General features: G+C 39.3%; 2 protein-coding genes across 2 annotated transcripts; both read left to right on the forward strand.

Annotated features, from left to right (window-relative positions):
- Positions 1–396: 396 nt before the first annotated feature.
- On the forward strand, positions 397–5,581 carry ogfod1 (2-oxoglutarate and iron-dependent oxygenase domain containing 1). The gene is made up of 13 exons (XM_088296274.1): positions 397–647; positions 1,121–1,266; positions 1,349–1,395; positions 2,536–2,636; positions 2,717–2,833; positions 3,025–3,116; positions 3,188–3,316; positions 3,387–3,500; positions 3,694–3,773; positions 3,948–4,195; positions 4,268–4,396; positions 5,266–5,324; positions 5,418–5,581. Exons 1-13 carry the CDS (start codon positions 407–409, stop codon positions 5,565–5,567), a joined length of 1,653 nt encoding a protein of 550 aa, XP_088152400.1. The 5' UTR covers positions 397–406; the 3' UTR covers positions 5,568–5,581.
- Positions 5,582–6,144: 563 nt separating this feature from the next.
- On the forward strand, positions 6,145–12,827 carry tradd (tnfrsf1a-associated via death domain). Its single transcript, XM_088296424.1, has 5 exons — positions 6,145–6,221; positions 7,905–8,056; positions 8,773–9,053; positions 10,248–10,389; positions 11,779–12,827. Exons 2-5 carry the CDS (start codon positions 7,906–7,908, stop codon positions 12,075–12,077), a joined length of 873 nt encoding a protein of 290 aa, XP_088152550.1. The 5' UTR covers positions 6,145–6,221; position 7,905; the 3' UTR covers positions 12,078–12,827.
- Positions 12,828–13,133: the final 306 nt, after the last annotated feature.

A 13,133-nucleotide genomic window follows, 5' to 3' on the forward strand; every position in this document is an offset into this window, starting at 1 on the left:
GAACCTATTAACTTTTTTTAATCGTTTTGTTATGGTGTGATTTTTTTCTGACGTGAAGTTTCTTTTGCTCAAAAAAGGTTGAGAAACACTGGCTTGCGTGTCTGTAGTTATCGTCATTTTAACGCTATAATTCTCAACTCAATATTTTCTTAAAATGATTGAATGCAAATTCCATAACCATACAGCAATGACATGCCACCAAGACATGGGAGCGTTTGCATTTGACGAGGATTAAGCTCAATTAAAAATGTTCCATTACCACAGCGGATCTATATTTACTAACATTGGATTGTATTAAGAGCTTACAAAAATGTTAGGTGTCACGTGGGACAGTATTTTCTCAAAATAAAGTGCATTGCACAAATATCCACTGACGTATTATTTCTGCGACACGATGACCGTTTCCATGACGTCACCACAATGGGGACATTTTAGTGCGTGGTGTTCATTATATGCGAGTCAATACAAGCCAAACTCTACCATGGCATCTAAAAGGCAACAAGGCGAATGTTTAAAGTCAAACAAAAAGAAGAAGATGAAGATAAATAACTGTGAAGAAACAGCAGAACTTTGCCGAGTCGTTAGTGACGAGAACGTGAAGAGTGCGGTGAAGGAGGCGTGGAGCCAGAAGTCAAACTACACCCATGGTCCGTGAAGTCAACACAGACCCCGTCACGAAGCGCTTAGCTTCTCCTTAGCTCGCTGATTGTTGCAACGCTAACACCGATAGCAAAGAAATTCACGTATTTTCACTATTGCGATGTATACATTGATAAAAACATTTGTGAACAACAGCTGCATTGCATTGATTGGATGGATAATTTAAGATATCGATGGTTGCTCCTGTTGACATGGATTTCATCTATTCATGTCCGATTCAATTTATATTCCATTATTTGATTTAGTCATGTGGAAGTCATGTCGACATTTGCTGATACTGGATAGATGGATAAATATTTTGATTTCCGTTTTTTGCCATGAGTGTAGGCCAAACATTGCTTAATGTAACGTGGCACTGTCAGTCACACAATGACATTGTGCAAGTGTGTTTGATTTTGTACATTGAATATAATTCACATTTCAGCCACTTTTAACATCCACTGTCTTTGTTGTGCTGCAGGTGATCTGGAATTTGATTGCCATCCTTTCCCTCACTGCATCATAAAAAACTTCATCAGAAGTGAGAATTTCCTGGAGAATCTGCAGACAGAACTGCTCACACTCAACTTTCACGCCAAGTCCAATGATCTCTACAAGTTTAAACAGGTAATTCTCAAACTGATCAGTGCATGACTTTTCCAGCAGGTGGATACGTTCTTAGCATTTACTTTTATTTTTCCTCCTGTAGTCAGACGACTTGAGAAAGCGAACCGAACCACACATAGCAGGTCTGAGGTGAGTTTTTATGGTATATTTGTGGTCATACCTGGTAACACCTCACTAACGTCGAGTGACGACCCTCCAACCATTTTCCCTCCTCACTTCCCAAAACTGTTAGACAGTCACTGCATTTCTACATGTGTTCTAACTGTTAAATGGGTGAACATCAGAAAAATTGTTAGTCATTGGAGACGTTGCACGGTTCATCAGTGCCACCAGAGGGAGCCAGAGATTACATTTACTACCCAAATGGGGCATTTCTTTTATTGGCATTGGGTACATCCCCAAATTAGCAACAATAATCTACCTAACAAAACCATGTCCAAAATGTATCTATTTAAAACTAATAAATTAATTAGGTCACCATCTGAGAGCGCATCACCGCATTTAAATCAAGAGGATGGTTGGCTTTTCTCATGTTTGATGTTAATACCAGCCATGAGGAATAAGACAGGCTGTATGTAACTTGATGTAAATATGTGTTTATGAAATTTAACTCCCCAACCAATCCATCCTGGTGAATCCAAGCCATGATTAAAAGCAAAATGAAGGCTTCCGCTTGAGATCATTTATTATTTATACAACAAAATGTCATGGCAGGTTTGAAGAGTCAATGAATTTTCCTTCATATTGAGACCTCCAGCAACTCAAATTTAACACCCATCATCTGCTTGGCTGACACTCTAATGTACAAAGAGTGTCATTCATTGTTCAAAGGGTTTTCATTAATGACAAGGATGTAAAAGAATGTTTTAGGAATTAAATACACCATGGAACACAGCGCAGATGGTCTTCATCAGGTGGAGAAAAGCTACCCAGAACTGGACATTCTTCCAAAATTGATGAGAAAATTTGATAAAGACCAACAGTAACATTGAACTGCACACTGTGATTGGTTAAAAATAAAATAGCCACATCCCCAGCTACAAGAGGGTGTGCACACTTTGGCAACCACTTTATCTTGTTTATTTTTACTTACTGTCTCGAAAATAAGTAGTTTTTCTTAGATTATGAGAACATTAGTGCTGGAAACAGTTTTGCAATTATGCATCTGAATCTCATTTTTGGCATCACAGAAAAAATGAGCATTTGAACAGGGGTGTGTAGGCTTTTTACATCCACCGTAATTTGAAATTGTTCTATGTCTAATTCCAGATCAGCACTGTTCAGTCAATTCCGACTGTGGCTTGAGGATGTTTTGGGTGTGAAATTGGAGCCCACTGTGGATATTTCTTGTGCCAAATATGAATACACAGGTGAGCATTTTACCGGAATTAACAATATGTTTAGGTTTCGTGTAATAGATTTGATGTTTGTCTTTCCTAACTGCTTGTAGATATTCTTTTGTGCCATGATGATGAACTGGAGGGGAGGCGCGTTGCCTTCATTCTTTATCTTGTCCCTTCGTGGCTGAGCAGCGATGGGGGCACGCTCGAGCTTTACACGACAGATGGTGAGTTTCTGTTTTAGTTTGGCAGGGGTGGCGTACGATGGCCGGGAAGTGCCAAACAAAATAACAAGCCGGCACTAAACAAATTTACATTTCAGAAACCAATTAAGGAAAGATGGAATTGATTTTCAGATGAGAAAATAAATTGACAAAAAAAAAAAATATTAAGGCACTCAAAGCCAAAGTTTCTACAGGTCATCTCCAACCACAGAGTGTTGTCAAGTCTCTCGTGCCTTCTTGGAATACACTTGTGCTTTTCGAAGTGTCTCCAGTGTCCTTTCACCAAGTAAGAGTTAATACATGTGTCGTCTGTCTTGCCAAAGAAGCAACAAATTGACATCTTTTGTGCTTATCCAGGTGTCCGAGGTGTTGTCACAGGACAAGTGCCGCCTGTCTCTAAGCGGATGGTTTCACGGACCGTCTCTGGAGCGTCCCCCTCGCCACATCGAGCCTCGCGTCTCACGGAGCGAACACTTACCGAGAGATGTGAGATTGAGCATGCGTGTGCCGGTTAGTTGACGTGCCCGCTGATTTGGTGTCTGTGCGTCCATTTCAGGAGACGTTGCTGCTGGAGTGGATCAATCCACTCTACTTGGATATTTCCTACCAGGAGCAGATTCAGGAAGAGTTTGAGGAAAGCTCTGAAATTCAGCTGAAAGATTTTCTCAGGGTCTGTGCCTTAGTCAAATTTTCCAAGGAGTCTGAAATTATTGAGTACCCACGGGAATTATTGAAAAGAATTAATAGTATTACTAATATTTCTATTTGTATTAAAGCTAAAAAAGAAAAGAACACTCAGAAGTCTACTTTGGCGGTTTCGTTTGGGTTTGTTTTCCTCATTGTGTGAATCATTGTGCCATTAGGCGGAGAAATTCAGCCAAGTGTGTGAAGCCTTGCAGTTGTCTCAGATCCAGTGGACCCGGAAAGGTCCGGCCAATAAGAGGTGAGGAAGGTTTTTAGGTTACACTAATACCTCTGCTTTGAAAAGTATGCGTTATCAATTTCTCAGTGAACACCGGAACAATTTTCTGAATTTTGACGACAATTTTAATCACCTGTGGTTGAATTTTTATGAAGAGATGGTTTTTTTTTTGTTTGTTTGTTTTTTTTTGTCTAGATGCTATGACGCAGCCTGTCTGGACACTTTACCCGAGTGTGTGAGTGCTTGTTGGGAACTGCTTCGTTCCGAAGCGTTCTTCCTACTTCTGTCCAACTTTACGGGACTGCGATTGCACTACTTGTGTCCCGCTGACGATGATGATGATGCTGATGAAGGTGGTGAAAATAAAGGGAAAGAGAAGAAGGAAAGCTGTGAAAAGGATGAGAAAGCAACGGGGTCCTCAAATGGAACAAGTGAAGAGTCAGGTACATGAAATTTATTTTGATCCTTTTTTTTTTTGTCTTTCCGCTGAATGTTTTTTGTTTTCCTCCTCCTAGAGCCGAGTATACCCACGTGCTGTGGTGAACTGCGACGATGGTTTCACGGCAGCTACACTTTACTGCATGATGGAGAGGCAGCACGAGCGGAATACGCACTCGACCTCATTTTACCTTTCAGCTGTGCGGGTCAGTCAATACACAAAAACTGACAACAAATCACTTTTGGAGTTCAATGAGTGGATTGGTGGAATATCTGACATGTACAGTATCACTGTCACAATCTCTCACTAATCTACATTTACACATAAATTCTATTATTTGTTTCGTGAAATTGGGTTCATTTATTCCCAACAGTCCATTCACTTCAATATGTAACATATTTGAATTTTTTGTGTTATGCCATGTCAGTCTTGAAGAAGATGTTGAAATAGATTGTGGTTAATAGATTGCTCAAGATGTGACTCTATCACCAAACTTGGTGTGTGCTGACCAACCAATCAGAGCATGGAAAAAAATGCTGACATTGTTGAAGGGGAAGTTAAAGTCTGATTTGAAAAAAAATAAATTTTTTTTAAAAAAGTCCCATCGCTAATAACATTTTTAACATCGACCAAAAAAAAAAAGTATGTATCTGAAAAAATATATATACATTTGGAGTGGGACTTATTGTAAAAAAATGTTTTTTTTAACCATAATCAAAGTGTAACTTCCCCTTCAAGAGGGCCAGCTCGTGGGCTGACAATGTCAGCATTTCTTCCGAGCTCTGATTGGTTGGTCGGGTCAAAACAAGTTTGATTACCAAATCACATCTGTAGCAATCTACTGGTGGTGCAACAGATCACATAAGTCACGGTTCAGATCGGATCATGGATTTTGAGTCACAAATCAAGTTGTTTTTCAGATCAGAAAAAGATGGATAAAACTTTGTCTTCATATATTTATAAAACCACAGCGGGCCAACTTCAAAGTAAAAGTCTGCAAAGGCTGTTACATTGGTATCAAAGATTCAATGTATTATCTGGTAGCTTGACTCAGAATTTATTTTTTCTTTTTAGGTTGGCAGTCAGAGTTTGGAGGCTTCAGTTGTTATGTTGCGAATGAAGAGGATGAGGAGGTGAGTGTTTTGAATTTGTATCTTGAATCATTTTAGATACATCTGCCGTTAATGTTTACCTGATCATCATTTCTTTTTCCTGCTCATTTAAAGCTACTGGCCATCCATCCTGAAGATAATTCCCTCGCTCTGGTGTACAGAGACAAAGAAACCCTCAAATTTGTCAAGCATGTCAACCACAGAAGCAACAGCGATTCTTCTCCCGGTGTATTCTACGACTTCTCTTTTGTGTATTATGAATAAAGTTTTATATATCACTCTCGTACAGTTTTCTTAATATATTTTTTGTTTAGTTGGTCACCAGTCTGCCTCGCACTGTAACCTCCAGGTAGTCTCTCCTCGCGTTCCTTCATTATTTATAAAACTGAAAAGAAAAAAATGTACTTAAAATGAATGACTCAGCAAACATACTGCAATTCATTATCAGTTTAAATCTAATCCACTGTAACATTGTGCACAATTTGAATAGTAAATTCAGTGATTCTTCCACTAACGGTACTACAGTAATAGATTAAAAAAAAAAAAAGACTGTCAATTACGCATTGGTTTTAAAATAGAGTACATCACAATAATGTCTGGTCTAATCATTTCTTAATTGTATGAAAGAGGGAATACATCCACATCTTGCTTCTCATCAAACATTTATACGTTATCGTTGGCTGCAAATAACCCAGAATGAATGGCTCTACTGCCCTCCTTTTAAGATCGAGATTTCGTCCTCGCCGGAAAGTAACAATCACTTCCTTCCGGTTTTTGCCTCGCCCTGAGTGGGAGTCCACCAATCAGAATGGTTTGATTTTTTCCCATCAGCCAATTGGACGGGAGAATCTGATTACAGGATCAGTGGGTAAGCGCTAAGGAGGAAGCGTCACCGAACAGTATAGCAAAACTTTTTAGGTAAGTTCTCGTATATTTTAGTAAACTCAAAAATTGCATTTTCGGCACGGTGACCAAGTTAGAAAAACATTGTTAGTTGGTCGTAAAGTTAAGTTTGAATTCCACCCCCAGTCTCGTCGACTGAGTTTTACGGTATTGTAGTTCTTCCTGCTGTCTCATCTGCTGACTTGCAACAACCCAAAAAGTAAATAGTTTACTGCACGTATGTATTTAAACGTTTATAACAGTCAAAATTGTGTTTCGGTTTCTCCTAGTGCTGATATTAGATGTACACACACATTGAGGCTGTAGTCTTCGCAGAAAAGAAGTGACATAGGTACTAATGGTAGGCACTTTATCTGCCCCACAGTTCTCAGGATGAGGTTTTGACTCTCAGCTCCATCTTGTATGGAATTTAAGTTGTCCATTGGTGTGACTTGAGCTTGTTTGTCCTATGTGCCCATGCGACTGTCTGACTCCCAGTCCAGTGTGCACCCAGCCTCTCACCCAAAGTCAGATGAGAAATCCTGCAGCTCACAGGCAGTCCTAATGAGGACAAGTGTTACACAAGATGAAAGGATGTGAAATAATTGTGGTAACACAATCTGTTTTCCCATCATCCAGCGTTATAGCGCTCTCGCTTGTAATAACACATATAAAGAAATTCCCAACTCCATTGCAATGAGATGACGCTACTAATTTGTGGTCGCAAAACCTCACATTGGAACATTCTTTAGCATTCTGCCACATCAGCCGAGCAGACTTTCCAGGCAGGAATAGTAGAGGTTGTCTTTTTGACAAAAAAAAAAACAAACAAACTGAATGATATATTTTAAGCCCCCGATGATCATTTAATCCTCATACCGCTGCTCAACTAATCTCGCAGTATACTTTCAGAGCACCGGTAGATTAGATTGCATATAATTAAATACTGGCTAAATTGTTGAGATTCCTGCATACCCAAGAGTCAAGCGTACAGTGTATTAGAGAAATATGAGGAAGTGCATAATCCAGCTCAATTGATGCTCTTTCCATGCGGCACCTTCTGCAACCTGTGTATGGAGAGGGCGTAAGTGAGCGGTAGTTCATCCGGAGTACAGAATATTAGGGCTGGGTCACTATGGGGGGAGGGAGCCTTCAGATTAAAAATGTTTTTATGTAATGAAGGTTTTGCAAGAGGAGGCCAGGGTAAAGATGGAGAGGAAGGTTAGAATGAGGCCTGTGTTTGTAGCCACCACCACTACAGAAAATGTCAGTGATGGGCCATGCATTTGGTACCCGGGCCTTCAGTGGGGGATTTACCCGACTTAATCCCCCTTGAAATACCACCACTATCACATAGTAATTATGGAAACCATCAATGTGATGTGAAAAAGCAATGTAGTATCACATAACTGTGACACTTACTGCACATCATTTGGAGCAGTTCAGAATAAATATTTATGGATTAACAGAAAGATTAAAAATATAAATACAATACCGAAAAGACAGTTGGCCACTCAACTCGGCACATTGGGAGATTTAGCCGGTTCTGATTGAACCTCCAACAGCACCATTGCTCTGGCTGTCGTCCAGGCATCCAACGTTGCCACCGCATGGAAGGATTTCGGAACATCTTGTATTATTTCTCTAGGTCCCAGGTACTTGAAGTGCTCCAATGTAGAGCTGCTGACACTTGATGACGTGATGATTCCGTATTCATAGGATGGCAGACAAAGTTTTGGATCGAGGACCCTGGACAGGATGTGCCGTTCTGTTTCTGCAGTCGCTGTGTCCGGATGGAAACCTGCTCTCCCTCTACAAAGACCAGCAGGGAAAGTTCATCTTTTTTAAAGTCATCAAACTCACACTCATAGGTGAGCAATGACGTTTTAATTTGAACCTATGGTATATAAATGTATCGTTCCTCAAAATATGAACATGGCCATAATGAAGCAGAGCATGAAGGCCTTGATACACTATTGATAGCTAAATGCTGATGCATCTTATTTCATATAGCCTACAATATATTTTAAAAAAAAATCAATAGTGACACGCTAGGTCAGGGGTGTCAAACTCATTTTGTGGACGGGACACACACACAATAAATTGATGGAAAGACACTTTTAAAATCAGAAGCCAGTAAGTAATTGTTTGTTCAACAAATTTTTGGTTATTTTTTAAAGGGGAAGATTGCTCACAATTCAATGGCAATATCTCATATCTCAATGTTGTTAAAAGTGAAGAAAATGTGCTAGAAACAGGAAGTTGACATACATGATTTGCCCTTCGTGGGCCACATAGAATGAGATCGCGGGCCAGATCTGGCCCCCGGGCCTTGAGTTTGACACCTGTGCTCTAGGCCTTTTGTCATCAGCTGTTTAGACATTAATTGCTGCGTGTTGAGTTATTTTAAAGGGGCAAGAAGTATACGCTATTACACATGCTGTACACAAACTATCGAAAATATATAATAAAACCGATTATTTAAATGGAAGGGTTGTAAATCCTTGGGAGATACTCTACGTCCAGGATAGCAGTGAATGATTCGGTGGATGTTGCCATTATTTCAACGACCGTTTTTCATGTTCAGATTCTGCAGGAGGTCTGGGCGGGTACGAGATTCTAAAGTTTCACGACGCTGATCCCTTCCTTGGAGTGGAGGTGAAGTTTGTGGATGTAGTGGTGTGTCAGCAGTTCCTGGAGAGCTACAGCTCTGGAGCAGTGCGTCAGTCCATATCCCAACACACCTGTCGGCTCCTCGCTCTGGCACAAGAGTTCACCGTGGAGACGCAGCTCAAGGCTGGAACGCACGTCTTGGATCGATGTCTGGACAAGCTTGAGCTTTGTCTACAGCAAATTCACCAGTCACAGGTATGCATATTTTTCATTTTTTTTTTTTTTTTTAAGAACTGGCTAATTGGAAGATGACGGTTGCGACGATTGGGTATGAAATGAGCTTCCCTCAATTTCTCAGTCATTTACGTCCAAAGATGGGGCGAGGTTCACCTCTTTGTGAACATCTGTGTGAGAAAATAGTCAAATAGTTTAAGGAGAATGTTCTGAAAATATTTTTTGTCATAATTGTCCATTTGCAAGCATTTAAGTGTTTGTCAATATGTGTGTGTCGTATCTAATAAGAGTGCCGTGAATGCCATTATCTCGGGTTCATTTGCTTAATGGGGGTAAATGCAACAGGAACACAAGTGCCACTTTTGTCATCAGTTGAATGTTTGTTGTGCCAATAATAAATTATGTGCGTAACATTCACTGGAGAATTTATTAGGTACGCCTGCACCAAGACAAATAAATGCTTAGTTTTTCATATACACTGACAGTGAGAGATTAAGTGGTTTTTTTTTATTGTTTGTTTTTTTCATCACAATTTGCAGCAATGTAGAACTGCATTACAATTGTATGCTGTTTCCATCATTCTTAAAATATGGACAAAAAATTAAAGATTGTAATTGCTTTTTTTACGTTCAACTCAGGATTACAACAGTGGGATTTTTCCTTATGATTGGGTTGTATTTTATTTTGACTTCCGGTTTTCAGATTCAGTGAGTTTGAATTAGTTTTTAGTTCAGGTGTGTTAGTTTTTATTAGTTCTTACTTTTGCCACATTTTAGTAGTCTATTTTTTACTAGTTTTAATATTGGTTTTAGTTTTTTTAAATACATGGTATTTTTTTCTATGCAAGATTAAAAAAAGATCGATGAAGTTTAGACAGCTGGGAAGATGGATGCATGGTAACTATAATTTTACATGTTGCTAGTTTTAATTAGTTTTGTAAACTTTAAATATAGTTTCAGTCAGTTCCAATAAAAAAAATACAGTTTTTGTCCGATCTCTATGCATTTTATTTATATAGTTTGTTCCTGTAGTTTTAGTTATTTCATTAATTTTCGTTCACTATAACATTGCTTCAAATATGTTTCGAATGTATTTAAAATGTCTCTTTTTAGGAAGTTTGTGTGTCGGAGTTGCAATAATGATCTCAGCAGATTTTCACCTGTTATGCTTATAGCTTGTGGCAGTTGATTCATCTTTCCTCTCATTTTCTGACAGCCCGAGCGTCTGCGTGATGACGAGATCGATCGGCTGGAGCAGCAGCTGCAGCTCGAGGTCCTCGGACCCCCTCCATCCCAGCGGAGTCCGTTCATACAGCAAGTCCCCAGCAACGGCTTCACGTTTCAGAATAAAGTGTATGGTGAGTCAAGGCTCACTCTTTCTTTGATATCTTTGTGCTGAAAGAAATTGCAGTAAACCCCCGCTGTTCACTGACTGTGCGGAAAAAATAAATTCGGATGATTGATATGTTGTTGCAGGGTTGAAATAGCGCCCCCAGTTGAAGTTTATGGTAGTACGATATTTCTTGTTAGGTCTGAACCTAGAATTAGGCAATGAATTGTACACAAATGGTGCAAAAGTCAAGTTAAAAGAAGCCATGCGATGTAATATGTTTTAATGTCAGTGAACATCTGCTGCATTTGTTGTTTGTTCAGTTTGCTGGCAGCACATAAACTCTGTGCAGTTTGACAGATGATTCTGTAATCCAACCATTTATGAATTGATGGTCACAATCGAAAAGGGAGATTAGTGCATTAATTTGAAATTGCCAGCTTTCTATTCAATTGCCGTTTTCACCGTGGATCAAACCGGGGCTTAAAGTAGTAGCTGGCAGCTATGAAAACATACCCCCGTGCTCCCAAAAATGAATAATACATGTAACGCAAGAATAAGGTTGCTGTATTACGAGGGAGGAAAAACAATTTCGAGAGGGTAAAAAGTAAACCAACAAACAAAAAAAGTCTTTTGGACGAAAAAGTTATTGTGTGGGAAAAAAGATGTAATTTTTAAGAAACGTGCGTTGTCATATTCTGATGATGTTTTTTTTTTCTTAATTTTCACACAAAAAAATCCATCAGAATATTTTGAGAAAATATATATATATAGATTTATTTTTTTTTTAAGAAAATTGTATTATGAGAAAAATGGAAAGGGAATTTCTGGGGGGTGAATTGACACATTTAACTCTTAGAATGGAAAAGCTAACACTATGGTTTCAAAAGTATTGATGTAGCAGTAGATTTTATGTATTTTATTTTATGATTTTATTTGTTTCTTCACAGTGTGTATGGAAATTTTAACCCAAGTTTTTAGTGCAAAGAAAGACCATTCTTTCTTTATAACACATATGATGTGTCAAATCGCTGCAGTATATCACCAGTTACTCACAGAGAGGAGTTACTGGATGCCTTCTTATTTTTGCCTTGAATGTCTGTGGCTGGTATCGGCAGCCTCCACGGATACCCAATACCTTGAAATATGGTACGTATCGGCTCGATACATGATATCGGTCCCTACCTATCCATAAATTAAAGTATGTTAATTGTTTTAAACTTAACATTGGCGTTAAAGTACACACTGTCATTTTTTGTTATTTGTATAAATAGTCCATAGCTTAGCTTTTCCGAATTCCATAGAATTTCAAGCCTTAGCGGATTTGGAAGTGTTTCTGTTTGTTTGGTAAACCTCCTTTTACATAATCGCAATTAAGTACAGTTTGCGTTAATGTTTTCTTTCTCCCCTCCATCAGAGGATCGAATGCTGACGACAGCAGATGTTCAGAACTTCGCTAATGGAGTGGGCCGTCAGTGGAAGCACGTGGGGAGGAGCCTGGGGAGGGAGTGTCGCGCTCTGAAGGATACGGCCATTGACAACCTGGCCTATGAGTACGCCAGAGAGGGTCTGTACGAACAGGCCTATCAGCTCCTCAGCCGCTTCGTTCAGGCGGAGGGGAGGGCGGCCAAGCTGAGCCGGCTGGTCAAAGCGCTGGAGGACTGCAAACTTACCGGCCTGGCCGAATCTCTTCTGGACATGCAGCCACGAGACTAACAGCGTGCACTTTTTGTGGCGTGTGAACACGGAGGCGGAGTGGTCGCGAAAGGGGAGTGGCTCGCCTCTGTTGACTTTGTCTGTCCTGCTTTTTTACGTACATACAGAATGTCTGATCATCATTGAAAATGATTCCGGTGTGCACGTGTATTTCTGATCATCACTTTTACCTCAGATTTCTTAAGAAAAACTTTGCTTCAGTTTATAACTGATACCAGTGATTCGATATAAAGGCACAAAACTACCGGCATACGTCACAGTTATTCGGTACTGTGAAGTAGAATAAAAGTATCGTGAATTTGGCAATGCCAAACTGACTATGCAGGGGTCCACTGTATTGCACATTTTATAGGAAATAGATTTAGAAAGATCTGGGAATTATTTTCGCTCTATTTTCTACTTTCATAATAGTTCTCAAAATCTAAATTGACTCCCAGCATGTTAATTCTTCGCATAACAGCAGGGGGCGCTGATTTTTTTTTATTTTATTTTTTTTAAATTTTTAATTTTTTTTAACTTTCAAATTATTCCTGCAAGCCGAATTGAACCCCCGGTGTTTTTTTTTTTGTCACCACTGATTTAGATGAAGGTTAGTCCTATATGATTTATTTCACCTTTAGTTTTGCTAAGAAGTCATTCTCCACGTGGAACCTGTCGGCTCTCATTTCTAATGACTGCACAACTGAATGTTATTGATTCCCCCCTCCTTGTACAAAATGGGTGCGTACAAATTAAATGCTTTAAAATGTTTTTGTGCATTTTTGTGTTGCATGCGATTGTACAAATGTGGAAAAAGTCCTCTCACTCTGTAGTACAGGGAAAAAAAGTCTGGTAAAAGCTCTGTCAAGTGAGTTCAGAAATTAGTTTTTCAGTGCATAATACATGTTTAAAGACAATTGCAATATATATATATATATTTATATATAATTTTCCAGATTTTTATTTGTTTATTCAGCCTGCCAAATATAGTGCCTGGTGACGCACTTTTGAGTCTGGCATCTTCCCTTCAAATAGTGTGCTAGCTTGGCCGCTTTAGAGCGCCTCGTCAGCCCTGAG

Source organism: Idiotropiscis lumnitzeri, chromosome 5, assembly GCF_059441095.1.
Source record: "Idiotropiscis lumnitzeri isolate Australia: NSW breed Sydney's pygmy pipehorse chromosome 5, RoL_Ilum_1.0, whole genome shotgun sequence".
NCBI classification, from domain to species: Eukaryota; Metazoa; Chordata; class Actinopteri; order Syngnathiformes; family Syngnathidae; genus Idiotropiscis; species Idiotropiscis lumnitzeri.

What these genes read in the sequence shown, in the direction of transcription:
- ogfod1 (XM_088296274.1), top strand. Translation starts at nt 407, where the DNA reads ATGACGTCACCACAATGGGGACATTTTAGTGCGTGGTGTTCATTATAT. An exon ending in GCGAACACTTACCGAGAGAT is followed by an intron (nt 3,317 to 3,386) that starts GTGAGATTGAGC and finishes CGTCCATTTCAG; the next exon opens with GAGACGTTGCTGCTGGAGTG. An exon ending in CGAATGAAGAGGATGAGGAG is followed by an intron (nt 5,325 to 5,417) that starts GTGAGTGTTTTG and finishes GCTCATTTAAAG; the next exon opens with CTACTGGCCATCCATCCTGA.
- tradd (XM_088296424.1), top strand. Translation starts at nt 7,906, where the DNA reads ATGGCAGACAAAGTTTTGGATCGAGGACCCTGGACAGGATGTGCCGTT. An exon ending in CATCAAACTCACACTCATAG is followed by an intron (nt 8,057 to 8,772) that starts GTGAGCAATGAC and finishes TTTCATGTTCAG; the next exon opens with ATTCTGCAGGAGGTCTGGGC. An exon ending in GTTTCAGAATAAAGTGTATG is followed by an intron (nt 10,390 to 11,778) that starts GTGAGTCAAGGC and finishes CCCCTCCATCAG; the next exon opens with AGGATCGAATGCTGACGACA.